At 45.9% G+C, this 16,970-nt stretch overlaps 1 protein-coding gene across 4 annotated transcripts in view; it reads left to right on the top strand.

The window, feature by feature from the left end:
• Positions 1-16,970, top strand: part of LOC148015230 (uncharacterized) — a 158,017-nt gene that overhangs the window by 89,384 nt on the left and 51,663 nt on the right. For all 4 annotated transcript variants that reach the window (XM_087665315.1, XM_087665311.1, XM_087665314.1 and 1 more), the window contains exon 5: positions 6,268-6,360. In XM_087665315.1, the coding sequence (XP_087521441.1) occupies positions 6,268-6,360 (93 nt within the window). The remainder of the gene's footprint in view (positions 1-6,267; positions 6,361-16,970) is intronic.

The raw sequence follows: 16,970 nt of genomic DNA, 5'->3' as shown, positions 1-16,970 counted from the left end.
TGTGATTTGAAAAGGCATGGCTGAAAAAGATGAAGGGCAAAGAGCGATTGTTTCCAAAGCAATCTCTGAGATACTATGGGCCATTTCAGGTGTTGGAGAGGATCAGCGATGCATGCTATAGATTGAAATTGCCTCCACACTGGTGGCAAATACACAATGCTTTTCATGTGAGCTTTCTTAGAACTTTTCATGGAGATGTGCTAGAGGATGTATCTGCTGAAATTCAGCCGGAGGTTGAAAAGATCGATGAAATACTGGTATCAAAGCAGATTTTGGCACACAAAGAGAGGAAGATCGGGGGTAAGGGCTCCAGAAGGCACTTGGTAAAGTTTCAAAATTATTTACCAATGGGTGCCAAATGGATAGAGGAGGATGACTTGGTAGACCATCCTCAGTTGTTGGGGCTTTACCTTGATGCTTTCCAGTTATAGTTGACTTTAGTTTGGGCTCAATCAGGTTCAACAGAGCAGAAGTCCAAAGTATTACTTGATGCTTGTGAGGGAGCTAGCACCTCCGCTTCTTAGTAATGGACAGCTCTAGAAGTAATGGATCTTGAATGTATTCAGCATACATTCAGGGTACTGTAGCTGAACAATATGTTTGCTAGGAGATCACTATTCAGTGTACTAGTCACTATGTTTGGTATGCAGATTGGTATGGTTTTCATTGCAGCTCTGCAACTGTACATTTGCATCCGTTAGGTTTGGTGTGTAATCAGTTATGCTTGGTATGGCATTGGTTATGCTTGGTGTAGCATTTGTTAATGATCATCAAGGGCTGATTATCGAATGTTGGTTTTCAGTGTATGATCATTAATATTCAGTAGTATATAGCTGGTTTCGTGGACAGCAACATGTCTTATGATGCCATTGATGTTTCAGCCATGGTTTATACTAGAGTTTGGTTTTGCCAGATGAGTTGAGCTCATGAGAAATGGACATGTCACATGATAATTTGGCAATGTTTTTGAGATTCTTTGTGTGTCTTATGTTATGTTATCTTGGCTAGTGATTTTTAGCATATGTAGGGCATATGGAATGGTTGAATAGCAGTACGGAATGTTGTGTTGACTATGATGCCCTATGGAAATTCTAGTATAGTACTTTACTTTTGATGCATTTGGTAGTGCAATTGAGGACGATTGCAAGGATTTCAAGGTGGAGGGTTGTCATGAGGACATGTAGTTTTGAAACCTCACTTAACATGTGGATTAATTTTTAATCACATGATTAAGTAAATATTGCACATGTGAGTGCAATTAGAGATAGAGTAATTTTACGAGCCCGAGACCCGAGAAAATCACGGGATGTCAAAGAAAAAGTTTGCTATAAGTTATGTTGCACAGGTATTTGGTGTCAATTGTAGGCCTAGGTAATTCATTTGGCCATAAGTGTCAGTTGGTGATACTAGAGATGTGGCGTTTAATGGTACCTAATGCCGATCTAATGGTCAAAGATGGCACAGAGAGACTCGGGAGTGGAAGATGCCTAGCCAATTTAATTATTGGCTAGCTAGATTATTTTTCTAGGCACCAAAATAATTATTAGATTAATTTTCAGTAATTAAAGGCTGAAAATTAATAGTTAATGATGGATAATGTTGGAAAAACCATTTGGGAAGGTTGCCACTTGGCAAACTTGCCCATACAAGCTAGTAAAAGGCTGAAGAAGAGCAAAAACGAGATCATTCTTGCTGTAGTAAAGGTGAGAGAGCTGTGAGCAACCATGGCTAGCCTATTTTCAACCATTGCAACCAGCCGTGAGTGAATTTTGAAGAGGCGTTTGCAGATTCGGACCCTCCATAGATAGGCGATTATATCCAGGTACAAGGTGACAAGTGATTTAGATGTCTCAGCTATAGTAGGTGACAACATTTAATGCTATCGTGGCAGGGCAGCAGAGCTGCATTTGATTGATTTCAGTCATTCTTTGCGACAAAACTTTGAGTTTTCTCTCTCATCTCCCAGCCATTTCACTGTCTTGCTTCGAAGATCTTAGCATTTGGACCCTTGGAGACTAGGAAATTGCAAATTTCTCTAATGTAAATCCTAATTTACAGCATAAATTAGGGTTTAACAGCAGCCTCGGGAAGCGTGGCAGATATTAAAAGCTCCAAGTCTTGGATTTTTCAGGGTTTGAAGGCGAATATCAGCTAAATTCAGGTTGAGGACTAGCCAACCATTGAATTTGAGGCATATCCATTGTCTATGAAGTGGGTGAAGACCAATTAAGAATCCGAATCAAGGGGCCAAATAGATTGAAGACTTGCTGGTCACTTTGGATAGCAAGGGGAGTTTGCATTGCAAAGGGGATCAGGAGAATCCCATTGTAAATCAACTTCTTCTTCAATAAAGCTAAAGAAATACTGAAAGGGGCGCCAATTTTGGGACCAATCGGATGTGCATTGTCCAAGATCAGTAGGTAAATTTGTATCTTCAGATTTTCATTTATTGTTTCTTGTTGTAATTAAGTTCTAATAAGGGATTTACCACCCATCTATGGAAGGAAGGCTAGTTTTATAGGATCTAGAGATATTAGTTGGTGCCAAAGGTAAAAGTTGTAATAAAATATGCTTGACAGGTACCAGGTGGTACTTGGTGTTAGATTTGGGCCTAGTCTAATTTATTTGTCACTACTCACATTGGAAATTAGGCATTAATTAATTAATTAAGTAATGCCGGTCTAAGGGTCAATAAGTGCTTAGGGTCACTTGGAAAACAAATTGGCCTAGCTAATTTGATTATTGGGTGGTGGAATTATTTTTCTAGGCACAAGAATAATTATAATATTTTTAAAATTAATTTAATAAGCTAGATAATGTTGGAAAATAGGATTACATGATTGCCACTTGGCAAAACTTCCCCATACAAGTGGATAAAATTTTTTTGGGGGTTGATGGAAGTCTATTCTGGCCATTGTGAGAGAGAAGGAGGCTATTAGAAAGTAAGGAGATGCTATTGATGTATTTTGTAGCCACTAGGCACTAGTCCTACAACAGATGAGAGTACTTTGGAGCCCTCTAGGTTCACGTGACAGCAGCTTAAGGTCATTTCGGTGTAGGTGACAGCATACAGAAGGGAACAACAACCTCCTTAGCTATAGATGATAGCTTCCATCGTTGTTTGAGCAAGGCAACAATAGTTTTTTAGCTTTTCTCATGAGGAGACACTAAAATTTCTCTCTCTATAGCATTCTCTCTCATCCTACAGCCATCTCTCAAGTTATCTCAGCAAAATCCAGCCATTTGATCATTAGAGGTGGAGATATTGGAAAATCTCTTTTGTAAACCCTAATTTACAGTAGAAATTAGGGTTGGACAGTCACCTCGAGATGCTTGCTTAGAATTGGGAGCCTAAGACTTGAATTCTAGTAGCTGAAATTAAAGCATTTCAAGGAGATTCAAGAGGCCAGCCAACCAATATCAGATTGGGGTAGGATAAAGGCCAATCCCCAAGCAAATGAAGGGGCAAATGGGTTTGAAGGGTTGTGGGCCAGTTTTGACAACAAGAGGCATTTGGATTAGCATTGGAGATCAGAGGATCTCAGTTGTACTCTATCTATTTGCAATAAAAGCTAAAGAAATACTGCAATGGATGCCAATTTTAGGTCCGATAGCCTATCCATTGTCCAAGATTAAGTGGTAACATTTGCATTTTCAGTTTATGTGAATTTTATGCTTTCTATAATTAGTGTTAAATCAGGTTATGTACCACCCTATCTAAGGAGGAAGGCTGGTTTAAATAGATATCTTCCATTCATGTCTTATGTGTCTTGACAATGCTCCTTTGGATTGGATCTTTATTGAGCCTATTGCACAAGGCTTTCTCCTTGAGAGCGACCAGCCCGGCTTGAGAGATCATCCTATTGCATGATTTTTTTTAAAAAAATCTGAGTTCCTCTTAATGTCTTTTTGTACCTGGGACTTTCAGGCTTGTTGTTTCGGTAGAGTTTTCTTTCTTGGGATGAAAATGGCAATGACAATGGGGAACTTTGCTGCTATGGCAATGGCTAAAGACTAGAAAATGGGATTGGCCAGAAAATGACGGCTACGAGATGACTAGAAATTGTTAAATCTGTCTACCTTTCTCTTTTTGAAAGGGAGAACTTTGAGAAGCACACTTCACAATTTCCAAAGGTAGTGAGAAAATGAACAAACAAGTAGTAGATGAAAGAAGCCTTTGATGATACTTGGGCCAAACAATAGGAAACGAGTGAAATGGAAATGGCAACACAAACTCATTGAAAAGACCTATGGCTGGTTTGACCAATTGCTTTGTGTTTTCTCCCTCAAAAACAGATCATCCCCCATCCTCTGTCCTCTAGATCAATACCAAAACTCAGCTCATTTGTTGGGCAGGTCTAGCCAGATATGCTATGAACTATTGCGAAAATCTATATGGGATAAACCTCAAAGTTATACCAATCTGCACTTCTCTGCACCTCTGACACCTAGGAAAAGTGTCCTTTAGGGCTTGACAAGTTGAAGTCCAGGTCCTGACAGGTCTGACTTGTCTAGTTTTTATGTTGCCAAACTGCCTGTGTGGTACTCACTACTTGCCTAGCTTGAAACTATGACATCTGTAGTGCTTTGTTTTGCCCATCCGGGGAGCTGCCCTTGAATGAGCAACTATTTAGGCCCTATGGATCACTATTTGACTGGGCATCTGATGTCTGACTCCTCATCCATGTTGTAGCACACCCATTCAAGTCACATGCTCAATATGTTGATGGTGTATAACATCAAGACTTTGAATAGAGCAGATTGCTTCATAATGAGTGACTGTCTGCTATAAATTATGGATCAGACTTCCTTCTAGGTTCAGGCCAATCAGAAAACTTTCTCTGATTGCAGTTTAGCAAGCGATGTGAGTAGATAAAGGTTCTTCTAATTGGAGGATTTGTAGTAGGGGACCGAATTGTGTTTTGCAGCAAGGTTTTCTAATGCAGCGCATCTGTAAATCTCAGTATAGGCGCAAGAAGGCGTTTGAGGTTTCCCTTGTTTTCTTTGGCGAGGAAATGACACATATATTCTCTCTGGTCCCCAAATATTAGTAGTTCTTATGGCATGCATGTTCTTTGAGCTGAAGTGATCAGTTTCTTGAATACATTTAATGAAAATTTTGCACAAGTGATACACTTGCCTTGTTCTACAGGTTATGTATACAGGTTTTGCATATGGGATGCTGAGAAGCCCCCAACTCTCTGAATTGTGGTTGATTTGGAAGATGTTGATATGGATAAGACATTGATACCTGGATCTGTCAGCCCAAAAATTCAGAGAGTTGTGGGCTTGTCAGCATCCCATATGCCAAACCTATATACATAACCTGTAGAACAAGGCAAGTATATTGCTTGCGTAAACTTTAGGAAGGGGCAAAAGGATGCAATGTTTATGGTCAAAAATTGGAAGTTTGTGCCCTTTTAAGAAAGCATATTCTATTTTAGGCCACAAATGTGCCGTTTGAGTGTTGATCAAGTGAAATCAGATCAGGCATATCAATCATAACCTTTACAAGCATAAAGGGATCCACCCTTTCAATCATGACCTTTCATAAAAAGAAACATTGTGATTCTTCCACATGTGAATATTAAAAGTGAACAACTAAAATAAAGATCGTGGCCATGATTTGGTCCCAACTATAGTCTATCAATCAAGACCAATCCTTATGACCATCAATTATGACCAATAGAGAATCTAATCTCCCTCTCTCTCTCTTTCTCTCTAACTTACAACTTCTTCCATCTTATAGCTTGATTAACATTTGCCAACTTATAAGTTCTTGCATATTGATAAATTTAACTTTTTAAAGTATAAGTCTTTAAACCTTATTAACTAGGATATTATGTAACCCTCGTCTTCCCTTGATGATGCAGCATTCCCCTTCTTGTTTCGCGCCCTTTGAAAATTGCTGTCCTTGTTTCTGTCCCTGTTCCCGTTTCTGTTCTTGTTCCAAAGTTTCCCTGAACTATGACCCGCATGGAGTGTATCCCAGGTCTCCTAGTCCCTCTATAAGCATTGAGAAATCTGTATATACTCTATGTGCACAATGCATTATGTATGCCCAAGGTCTGTCTTTCAAGGTCTATCTTCAGGGCTGAGCTTATAGATCTTTAATCACTGGCATTTTAGTTATGTTATTGTCCCATTGATTTCTTCACGTCTTTAGCCAAATTGACCAAATTGAAGGATGTATGTTCTGAGCTCTATTGGTATTGTTGATTGATGAAAGCATATTAACACAAATGATCTTGTTTTTCCCAAGAACAGATTTCAAGCTTCCAAATGCAAAATACAAAGGAAAATCTGTACGGAAACACTATATAAGGGCAGCTAAAGCAAAGCTTGTAACAGAAATGCATGGTAAATCTTATGAATATCTATGAACTTGGGTTTTCGCATCTTCTAGTGCTAAACAGAAGATTTGTCTGTGCAAAAAAGAGCTGCAATGAAAGATTAGAGCATGCCAGCATCCTTTCACAAATATCATTAGGAGGGGAAATTTTTTTAAACAGCCATCAATGCAGATTCGTTTTCTCTTATTGAGAAAGCCCTTTGGCATTGTGGGCAAGGGTAAAGATGATTTTTAATTGTTACGCAGGTGCTTAATGTGATATTTAAGCTTTTGCTCAATCCTTCACCCCTATATTTCTAATGATTTAATTTTAGGGTCACTATTTTTTTCAATATTCTACTCTGCATTCTTTTTATGCACCATTTGAAGTGAAGCATACTGATATGGATATGTATAAATTACTCATGTTCCCTATGCGAGAAAACGGAGTATTTGTCCACAGGAACTGGAAAGCATAAGACAAGCCCTCAGTGATTTCATGAGCATCTTCAACAATTCAAAGACAAAAGCACAATCTACGGAAGAAGTCAATCCATCATCAAGAAAGGAAAGAAGTTTCTAATGAAGTTTTTCTTAGTCCGCAGAGCAACCTGACAATTTTGGAAGGGTTCTTTTGTCAGTGTGCAAGATGTGCACAGTACTCATGATTGAAAATCTTGAGAGGGACACCCACCAATATGTGGGTGAGCTTCATATTTTAGTCACTTCTCCTGAGATTTTTGACGGATCATGACGTCTGAGACAAAGCAATGAGAGGGCCAAATCTTGGTTGAGAAATATGTATTTTTCTGTGTACAATGATGATTCTAGCGATTCATATTTCTTTTGACATTTATTTCATTTAATTATAGGAAGGAGGAAAATAAGGACCCAGACAATTAAAGTAGAGCATGGATGGTGAAGCTTATAATGAGGGCCTTATTTTGGGCAAGGAGCTGTGGAATAAGTTACTGCTATGGAGATTTGAGACATGTTGTTGCTGATGGAGGACCATGGCTGCTTACAACTACTGGATTTTTAAGCACATCTGCACTAGAAAGCTTGGGAATGGTTTCCAGGTCAAATTTACTGCACCTATTATATGGGCTTGAAGATCAATATCTACAGGACTTCATCAGACTGTGAAGAGAAGATGAGGCAACCACTTCTTTTCAACCAGCCACTCAGGATAAAGAAAGGCCACACTCACTTATGTTGGTGGAGGTTCTTCCTAGATAGCTTCCAAAGTGGGGGAGTAATTTGTTTCTCTTGATTTCCGGCTTAGACAGAGAGACAGAGGCTTAACAGCATTAGCAAGTCTAGAGACATGATGGAGAGCATCAGGATGTCGTACCCCCCAGAGTGGAGAATTGAAACAGACACCTCTCAGATTTGGGATTGGCTCTTCACCAGAGGAGATATCCTTCTCTTAGTGATGGCTACTAGTGGAGAGAAAGTTCTTGCTTTCTCAGTGCAGGAGGATAGTAGACTCAGGAGAGAGGATTTGGATCAGCCAAAGCTCACAGGATGCCCTTGGCAGAGAATTAGGGTTGTGGCTCATCGTGATAGGACTCTGGTACCTAGAGACCCAGAGCCTCAAACATGCATGATAGATGGTTGGAGGTATTTGTCATATAAGAGAAGGCCTTTTTAAAGACTAGACTGGCAACATAGGGAGTGGGTATGGAGAGATCCATTTGCAAAGACACCTAGGGATATCCCCTGTTTGGGGTGCACTACATTGGAGAGGAGGACATGGATGAGTTGGATCGAGCCAGCAGCGGCTTAATATGGACTACAGACGATATATCACTGCCTTTTCTTTTTGACTTCTGGAGGAGATTGGAGGATAACTTTTGACCAAGAAAGATTCCAGCCTTTATGTGATTGCTAGCACACAACTGTTAAGCAGTTGGAGGGTTCAAGTGGTTTGGAGAAGAGCCCTTAAGAAGGGGTTTCAGGTCACTGCAAACTTTGTGATTGTTACATGGGGGATTGTTTCTTGGGTCACGGTTAGAGGCCCAGCCTGTGGATATGAGGATGTGTAGGAGTGTCATTGCTTACCTTGTCTTGGGGTAGCTTGTGAGTAGGATTGCAATGCCAGATTTCTCATAGATAGTGTGGACTTAGGCGCATTGTCACAAATGGGAGCTAATAGCTAGCATTATTGCTTGGATATATGTGCCACCAGATGCAGCCATGCTATAGATTTATTGGACATATCCAATGTGGAGACTCTCTAGAATTTTTCCATATTCTTTGTGGGAGATAGGAGAGGATATAGGCAGTTCAGAGACTATGAGATTAAAGGAGGAGAGATGCTTTTCTTAGGATTTGGGATTTTGGCACTTTCTTTCATTGTCAGCTGCATGTAGTCCACCTTGGGCCCAGATTGGTTGATATGCTGCATGCTCCCTGCCCATAGCGTCGCGACTGCTGCCCCCGCCTGCACCCGCCCTGTCTGCTCCGCCTGCACCTGCCCTGCCTGCTCCGCCTGTGCCCAACCTACCTGTTCCTGCCCGCCCCGGCTGCTCCGCCTGTCCGGCCCGCCTCCGCTCCGCATTCCCTTGCCCCTAGCCGCCCGCCCCCGCCCCGCCTGTTCCTTACCCAATCCCCCCCTTGTTGTTCCCCCCCCCTCCAGAGCTACTGGCCCCCCCCCACACCCGCCTTGTGCATCCGAGCACCCCTCCATCCCTCCATCCTTCCCCTCCCCACCATCAACCCCCCCCGACCAAGCCCCCCTGATCCCCACCTAGTACAGGTGACCCCCTCCTACCCATCCCCCCCCCCCCCACACAGCCACCAATTCATCCGCCCATGCCACCTGTCACACTTTCTCGAGACAGGCGCAGTTGCTACCACAGGAGTTCTTTCGCAGTGGGCCGTTGTCTTGCCTGAGAGTTGCAGAGTGCGGAGAGTTTCCACTACCCTTGGAAGTGGGAATCTTTGTGGTACGCAAGTTAAGGAGTGGCAAGGTCCATCTACTAGCACCATTGGATGGACCAAACTACGCTTTCTTCCTTCTGACCTCTCACACAGGAGATTGGACGATGACTCAGATAGAGGAGGAGGTGAAGAGCCAGGTGGCTGACCACATCTCTCAGTGGATCGGAGAAGGAGGACTAACACTTTTCTCCCAGCAGTGGCCAGGTTGCATAATGGACATTAACTGGTGGGCTGGGGCTGAGGTCCCACATCTGAGCATTATCTTTTGAGCCCCCCCCGCAGTGGAGAGCTCTAATGGATGTGATCCAGTGTCCTCTGGCACAGGCGGCCCGTTTCTACCAGTGCATAGAGTCCTGCCTCTCGGCTTGGCTGATAGATGCTCTGGTGGTACCACTAGGCGCATCTATCACCCCCATGGTCCGCCCAAGGGCTACCATGGGGGAATGGAGTTCACCATCCAGGCCGGCAGCGAAGCGTATCCGCATGCCTTACAGCTCCTCTTCGTCATCAACAGCTTCCACACCGAACAGATGCTTGTTCTGTTAGTCACAGGTTTCCCTATGAGCTTACATCTCGCATCCTAGAATGTGAACAGCCTCCACTATAGTGGAGCACGTGGTTCTAGGAAGTTGATTGTTCGGCAGGAGCTGCAGCCTGCCCTTGCCAGATGGATCGACATCTTACTGTTACAGGAGCACAAGCTCACTCCCGCCCAGGCCCAGCAAGTAGGGAAAGTACTCCAATCTTAGAAGCTTGTCTATCATTCCTGGCATGCTTGTAATCACTCATCCAAGAAGCAAGACACGTGATTTGAGTAGGGATAAGTAGAGTTTTCAATGTTTCTTGACATAAGAAACTCTGCTTATCCCTACTGCAATCATGTATGCTTATTCCTACTCGAATCAATCTCATATGTCATTTGAGTAGGGATGAGTGGATTGTTTAGTGTTGCTTAACGGTAATCATCGTAAGGATGCTATATATAAGCCCATTTAAGGCCATGTTAAGCTCTTGGGAGCCACAATGATTGTTTTTTGAGAATATCTGCTAGCCTCAAACTTGGTATGGCACAAACTTCCAATGTCTGTAGATCAAGTTGAAGGACTACTTCTAACTTGAACCTTATATTTGACAAATGAAGCAATTTGCATGAGAAATGGGACTATATACAAATGACTGTCTTCATAAGGATGGCATATATTGTTAAACTATCAAAAGGCATGCAAATTTTAATCCTTGATTAGTTACCAATTCATTTAGCTCTCATGCAACCCCAAAAAGGCGATTCCATTAAAAGAAAATTAAAAAGAAAACCAAGAGTTTTGTTAAGACAATTGTCTAAAAAATTCTACAAAAGAGGACTAACATAGAGGGCCACTTTCATCCTGCAAACTTTATCGCCGGATCCTTATTCGCCAATATCAGCCTGCGGACACAAGCCACCTTGGTCCAGAATGCTGTTCTCTTCTACATTTTCACAGCCCTTACTATCCCAACAACTTTCCACAACTGCCATGCCTGCTACCATGTCATCTGATGCTGCTGTTGGACCCGCCCCACTATCAAATACAGCCTGTGCTGCCTTCCAAATGGTCCTAACTGCTGTGTTTTGCTGTCTGGGAGGTCATGCTGCTGTTCTTGTTGTCAAAGTCAAGCACTGCTAATGTCATCATTCCATGCCAGATTGCTGCATTTTTGCAATCCTCCACTGTTGTGTATTTGATCACAGTACCCAAAACACAGTTTTTCATGAAGTTTCTAGGTATGGCTGCTTGCTAAGATCCACGTGAGTGATGACACACTCCATCCTACTAATTGATGGCGTCATTGACTCCTTCAGCACTCCACAGCCCTTGACCTTGAGTCACAGATGCCTTTGTAGCTTCTTCTATCTCTGCTTTTATCTTTGGCTTCTGATTAGGCTACATTGCAATTGTCTCCCTCTGCTTACTTGTACATGTAACCTTCACTCTTTGAGCATCCATTCCTTATGGCTCACTTGTACATGTATCCTATTATCTCATTTCATACTTGTAAGCATACAGTTGTTAGTCGTGCTCCTGTTCTCTATGTCTGTAACCAGCCTTCCTCCTTGGGTAGGGTGGTAAATAACCTAATTAAGCACTATTTACAGCAATTAACAATGTGAGTACATAGTGAAAAAATACTCCCGCCATCACGACGCAACGCTGCCCCCCTGGTCTCGACTGTCGACTATGCCAGTTCCCCCCGCCTGTGCGCCAGTCACACCCCCCCCCCCCCCCCCCCCCCCCCCGCGCCTACGTGCCAGTCCTCTTCCCCTTGCCCTACGCCCTCCTGCCAGGCCTACCTTGTGGCTGCCTGCCTGCGCCCCCCACCCCCCCCCCCCCCCCCCGCCAGGCCTACCCTTTGGCAGCCTGCCCCGCGCTCCCCCCAAGGCCTCTCCCTAGGCCTACCCTATGGCTCCACCCTCTCGCCAGGTCTACCCTATGACCCCGCCCTCTCGCCAGGCCTACCTTGTGGCCCCACCCTGTCGCCCCCCACACCTCTAGTTGCTTCCCTCCCCCCCAGGTAGCACAACAAGATGATAGATAGGCTCCTAGCAAGGATGCACAATGGAAACCTATGGTTAGACGCTGGCACATTTTGCGAGTTCCCCCCAGTCAAACACCTTGTGCATCGTCCTCTTTGAGGAACAACTCTTAGCCGTCCGTGCCACAGAGTTGGAGTTGAAAGAAACAACGATCTTTGGTTAGGTCGTTGGACACTCCCCATCGAGGGCCCAGCTGTGGGATTGGCTCCACTCCACGCTACGCATTAGCACAACGCAGATTGTGGAGACAATCCTCATAGGCCGAGGGATCTTCATGGTTTGACTCACCTCTGTGGATGCAGCTCATGTGTTAGTGGAGAGCTTGCCCTATGTCTCCACGAAGGGGGTCATCTACATGGTTCCCTCGTATAGCGGCTTCACTATGGAGTCATTTGTGCTCCACAATAGATTTCTCAGACATCCAGTCACTTTACTTTTCCTCGGACTGGCGGTAGAGTACTGCCACTTAATGGAGGACTTTGGATGACTCTTCAACACAATTCTCCCTGCCTCCTTCACGGATGCAATGACAACTGCAGGAGTCCCAAAGGTATGAGTGGTCGTGAAAGACACAAAGAGTGTACCGAAGTTCTTGGAGATCGAGGGAGGAGGTCACTCCTTTAGGCAGCAGGTCATTGTGACTGGGCAACTAGGGCAATGCCTATGGTGCCATAACTTTGGGCATCAGGCAGCAAATTGTATGCATTTCGGTGCCAAGGCAGTTCGCCGACAGGCCCGCAGGTGGATGCTAATGGCTTCACACAGGTCCAAAGATGACAGAGAGGGAGACGGAAGGGGGGCCCGCAGCCAGCTTTTGAGATGCAGCCCCGACAACAGGGCGCAGGAGGGTGAGCGACGCCCCCTCAGCAGAGCACTCCGTAGCCCCCCCTGCCCGCACCACCCGTTAGGACTGCAGTCCCCTACAGCCACCACCTGCGCCATAGACTATCCCACTTGAGATCCCACAGCCCCCACACCCACCCCCCCACCTCTCAAGCTCCCTCCACTGACCCTGGCCCACAGCCCCCCCCTTCCAGGGCCACTAGCCCCCCCCCACACTTGCCACATACCTCTGACCATCCCACCATCCCTCGATCCTCTTCCCCCCCACCAGCCCCCCTACTTAGCATCCCCCTTGATCCGCACCCGTTTCAAGTGATCCCCCCAGACCCACCCCCCGCCTCCCACAGGAGGTGATGAGCCACACACGCCCACATCCTCCTCACACCAACAGTGTTCCCCCTCCCACAACCACCAGTTCATCTGCCCTTGCCGCCCGTTACACCTTCCTGAGACAGGTACAGTTGTTGCCACAAGAGTTCTTCCGTAGTGACCATGGTCCTATTTGAGAGTTGCAGAGCGTGGAGAGTTCCCACTACCTCTAGAGGTAGGGATCTTCGTGGTTTGTAAGTCAAGGAGCGGCAAGGCCCATCTACTAGCACCACCGGATGGACCAAACTACGCTTTTTTCCTTCAGTCCTCTCACTCAGGGAATTAGACGACGACACAGATTGAGCAGGAGTTGAAGAGTCAGGTGGCGGACCACATCTCCCAGTGGATGGGAGAAGGACTAGCACTGTTTGTACAATAGTGGCCTGGTTGCATGATGGACATTAATTGGTGGGCTGGTGCCGAGGTTCCACATTTGAGCATTATCTTTCGAGCCCCCCACAATGGAGAGCTTCGAGGGATGTGATCGAGTGGCCTCTGGCACAAGCGGCCCATTTCTGTCAATGTACAGAGTCACGACTCTCAGCATGACTGATAGATGCATTGATAGCACCACCTGAAGCATCTATCACCCTTATGGTCGGCCTAGGGCCACCATGGGGGGCTGGAGTTTGCCATCCAGACTTGTGGCAAAGCGTACTTGCATGCCCCATAGTTTTTCCTCCTTATCAGCAGACTCCACACCGAACAAATGCCTTTTCGATTAGTCGCAGGTTTCATCATGAGCTTACACCTTGCATCATGGAATGCGAATAGTCTCCACTACATTGGGACACGTGGTTCTAGGAAGTTGATTGTTCAGCAGGAGCTGCAGCTTGCCCTTGCCGGACGAATCGACATCTTACTTCCACAGGAGCACAAGCTTACCCCCACCCAGGCCCAGCGGTTAGGGAAGGTACTCTCGGGCAACTTGCACACCTACTGGGAGCACGCCATAGGTGCCCACGCCAGGAGTGGAGGCGTATGCACCTCTATTGGCCCGAGTTTAACCGCCTGTGTACGAGACCACGGGACGATAGTGGCACGGAGGGTTCTATGGATCAAATTGGATATTGGGGACTCGTGCCTTGGAGTCTTGAATGTCTATGCCCCTATGGAGGTTAGGGCACGCAGCAGGTTCTAGATGGAGATTGCGGAGAGGTGGACTCTTGGATTGTTGGAGGAGACTTCAACAACCTGGAAGCTTTGGAGGACCAACAGGGCAGAAGCAGAAACTACCAAGGCATGACTGGGGAGGAGCAGGAAGCATGGGAGGTCTTTTTGCTGGCAGTAGGAGCATGCGATGCTTGGAGAGACCCTGCCTTGCACAGGAGGGAGAGGTCGCTGGACTTCTCTTGGGGATATAGGCAGCTAGGTGGAGTCTTGCTGGAGCGCTTGGACAGGTTTTATGTGGGAGAGTGGGGAGGCACTCGTGGAGGCCAGATTGGGCCGGCACCACATTTTCTGATCATTGCCTAGTTCTCCTGACACTAAATCCCCCAGCATCTGCCCTAGACACATGATCCTGTCTGATCCCTGACTCGATCTATAGGAGGGAGGAGGTGACCAGACAGATAGAGCAGGTTTGGACCAAGGAGTGGGGGAAGAAGGGACCAGATCACAGAGGAGGTTGGAGAGGTCCTAGCCGAGTCGAGCAGAATCTGGCAAGAGGCAGCCATAAAGGCCAGGCAGCAGAGCTAGGAGGAGGAGAAAGCTCTACGGTAGGACCTTGCAGCCACGCAGAGATTATTATAGGAGGCGCCAGGGGATCGCACCCTCCACGTACAGGAGGTGCACATGCGAGCAACCATTGTTGGTCTAGAGGACAGGCACTCAGAGTTCTCTCTCCGCACCTCAATAGTTTTAAAAAGGCAATGATAGAAGCTTGGGATAATCAACACTTCACTCACTATAGATAAGAATTTGTTATGTTTTTCCTTTATCTAACTCATAATATTTTTAATTAACTCTCTTTATTTTTTAAATGTGCTACACATTGTATATAATTATGTTCCATATTTCATCAAACAATATAGAAGCATATCTCGGATCAGCCTAAGGCATGGAAAAATCACATTATCAAGCAAGAACAAATTACTTTAGGCACATAAAACATGGAGGAAGAGTCAAAGCAAATAGTTGATTAAAGGTCTTTCAATGGTTTTACACATAAATTTAAGCTTAAAGATACAACCACATCATGCAATACATCATCTTTGGTACACCCTGGTAAGGTTGGGCTTCCCTCGGGCTTGGATTTGCGGGGTCTCTACACTTTACGGATCGGCCACGAGCAGGGTTCTCATAGGTGGTAGGCGTGGGGAGGAGTTTCAGCTGGAGAGATCGGTACAGCAGGGCTGTCCCTGTTAGCCTGCTCTTCTTCAGTCTCAGTCTGTCATCTCCTGGTTGTGAGCTCCTGTCAGACTGTCAGAGTCTGACAGGAGACAGAGGAGCTCTGTCAGGACATTTTTGTGGCTGCTCTAGTCAGCATGCAGCCCTGGGTTTGTTCCAGCCCAAACTGGGCTGTTTTTGTGCTGACTGCCCATTTTTTTGGGCAGTCGACCAGATCTGGCCATAGTCGGCCAGATCTGGCTGGTCGGCCAAATCTGGCCAGGTCGGCCAGTTTGGCCGGTCGGCCAGTTTGCTGGCCTGGGGGCTATTTATATCAGCCCCCCCAGTCAGTCCAGCATTGCTCTCTGCAGGTACAGCACTGCTCCCTCCGTCTCCGTCTCCGGCATTGGTGCTGCCACTGCTTCCAGTCTGTCCTGGTTCCCTCACTGACGCTCCAGGCTGCGTGCAGGGACTGTTCTGTCCATTCCAGTGTATTCAGCATTCATCTCAGTCAGTGCAGACTTTCTTCCTTCATTCTCTGCTTTCTCTCTCCTCTCCTCTGTGTTCGTGTTCTTCTTCCGTTGCGCACTCTCACATGGTATCATCGCCTGATTGAGAGCACAGAGGAAATACCGTCGTGGTGTTCGAGCTGATCACGGTGGAGAGTTTACTTCTCATCTTTTCTCTCAGTTTTGCAGGGATCATGGTATTCGGGTGGAGTATTCCCATCCGAACACACCATCAGAGAATGGTGTGGTGGAGCGTGCGAATCGGACCATGATTGAGATGGCCCGATCTATGCTGGAGCATAGGAGTCTTCCTCATTTCCTTTGGGGTGAGGCGGTGGCTACAGCGGTGCATATACGCAACCGCTCTCCGACTTCGGCATTACAGGACATGACTCTGTATGAGGCTTTCTTTGGGAAGAAGCCTTCCGTGTCCCATTTTCGCATCTTTGGGTGCGATGCTTTTGTCCAAGAAGAGGAAGACGAAGTTCGACTCTAAGTCGAGAAAGCTTATCTTCGTTGGTTATAGCACGACCACGAAGGGATATCGGCTCTATGACCCGACAACGCGGACGGTTGAGGTGAGCAGGGATGTGATCTTTGATGAGGCTTCGGCCTCTGAGGATCCGATTGATGGTTCTATTACAGATGTTTCTTCATCATCGACGGACCCCCCCTCACCTTCTCTCCCTTCACTTCCTTCCAGGATCCCCCTTAGCACCCCCCCCTATTTCTCCTCCTTCGGCTTCCCTTTCCCCTTTGGTGGATGTGCCTTCGTCTTCTACGAGCTCTTCTACCGCCACTTCGGGATCTTCACGGGATGTACAGCCTTCTTCAGATGCGGAGGATCTACCTTCACTCGGTGAGGGGGAGTCCCTCTCCGATTTGGGTGCTTTACAGGTTCCGGAGGCCCCCCGGTCTCCCTCACAGTCGCCGGAGTCTCTCAGGATTCCTTTATGGTATCGACGGCTCATGCAGGATTCAGGTGTTACTCACTTTCCTGCTTCTTCTACAGGTCCACATCGATCAGCCCGTTTACAGGCCCAGCGGGACAGTTCACAATGTGTGAACTATG

The sequence above is a fragment of the Lygodium microphyllum genome, chromosome 24, assembly GCF_053477565.2.
Source record: "Lygodium microphyllum isolate KBCC chromosome 24, Lygodium_microphyllum_v1.1.10, whole genome shotgun sequence".
In the NCBI taxonomy this organism is placed as follows: domain Eukaryota; kingdom Viridiplantae; phylum Streptophyta; class Polypodiopsida; order Schizaeales; family Lygodiaceae; genus Lygodium; species Lygodium microphyllum.
Note: the sequence above shows the minus strand (reverse complement) of the source record. Positions and strands in the feature narration are given on the sequence as shown.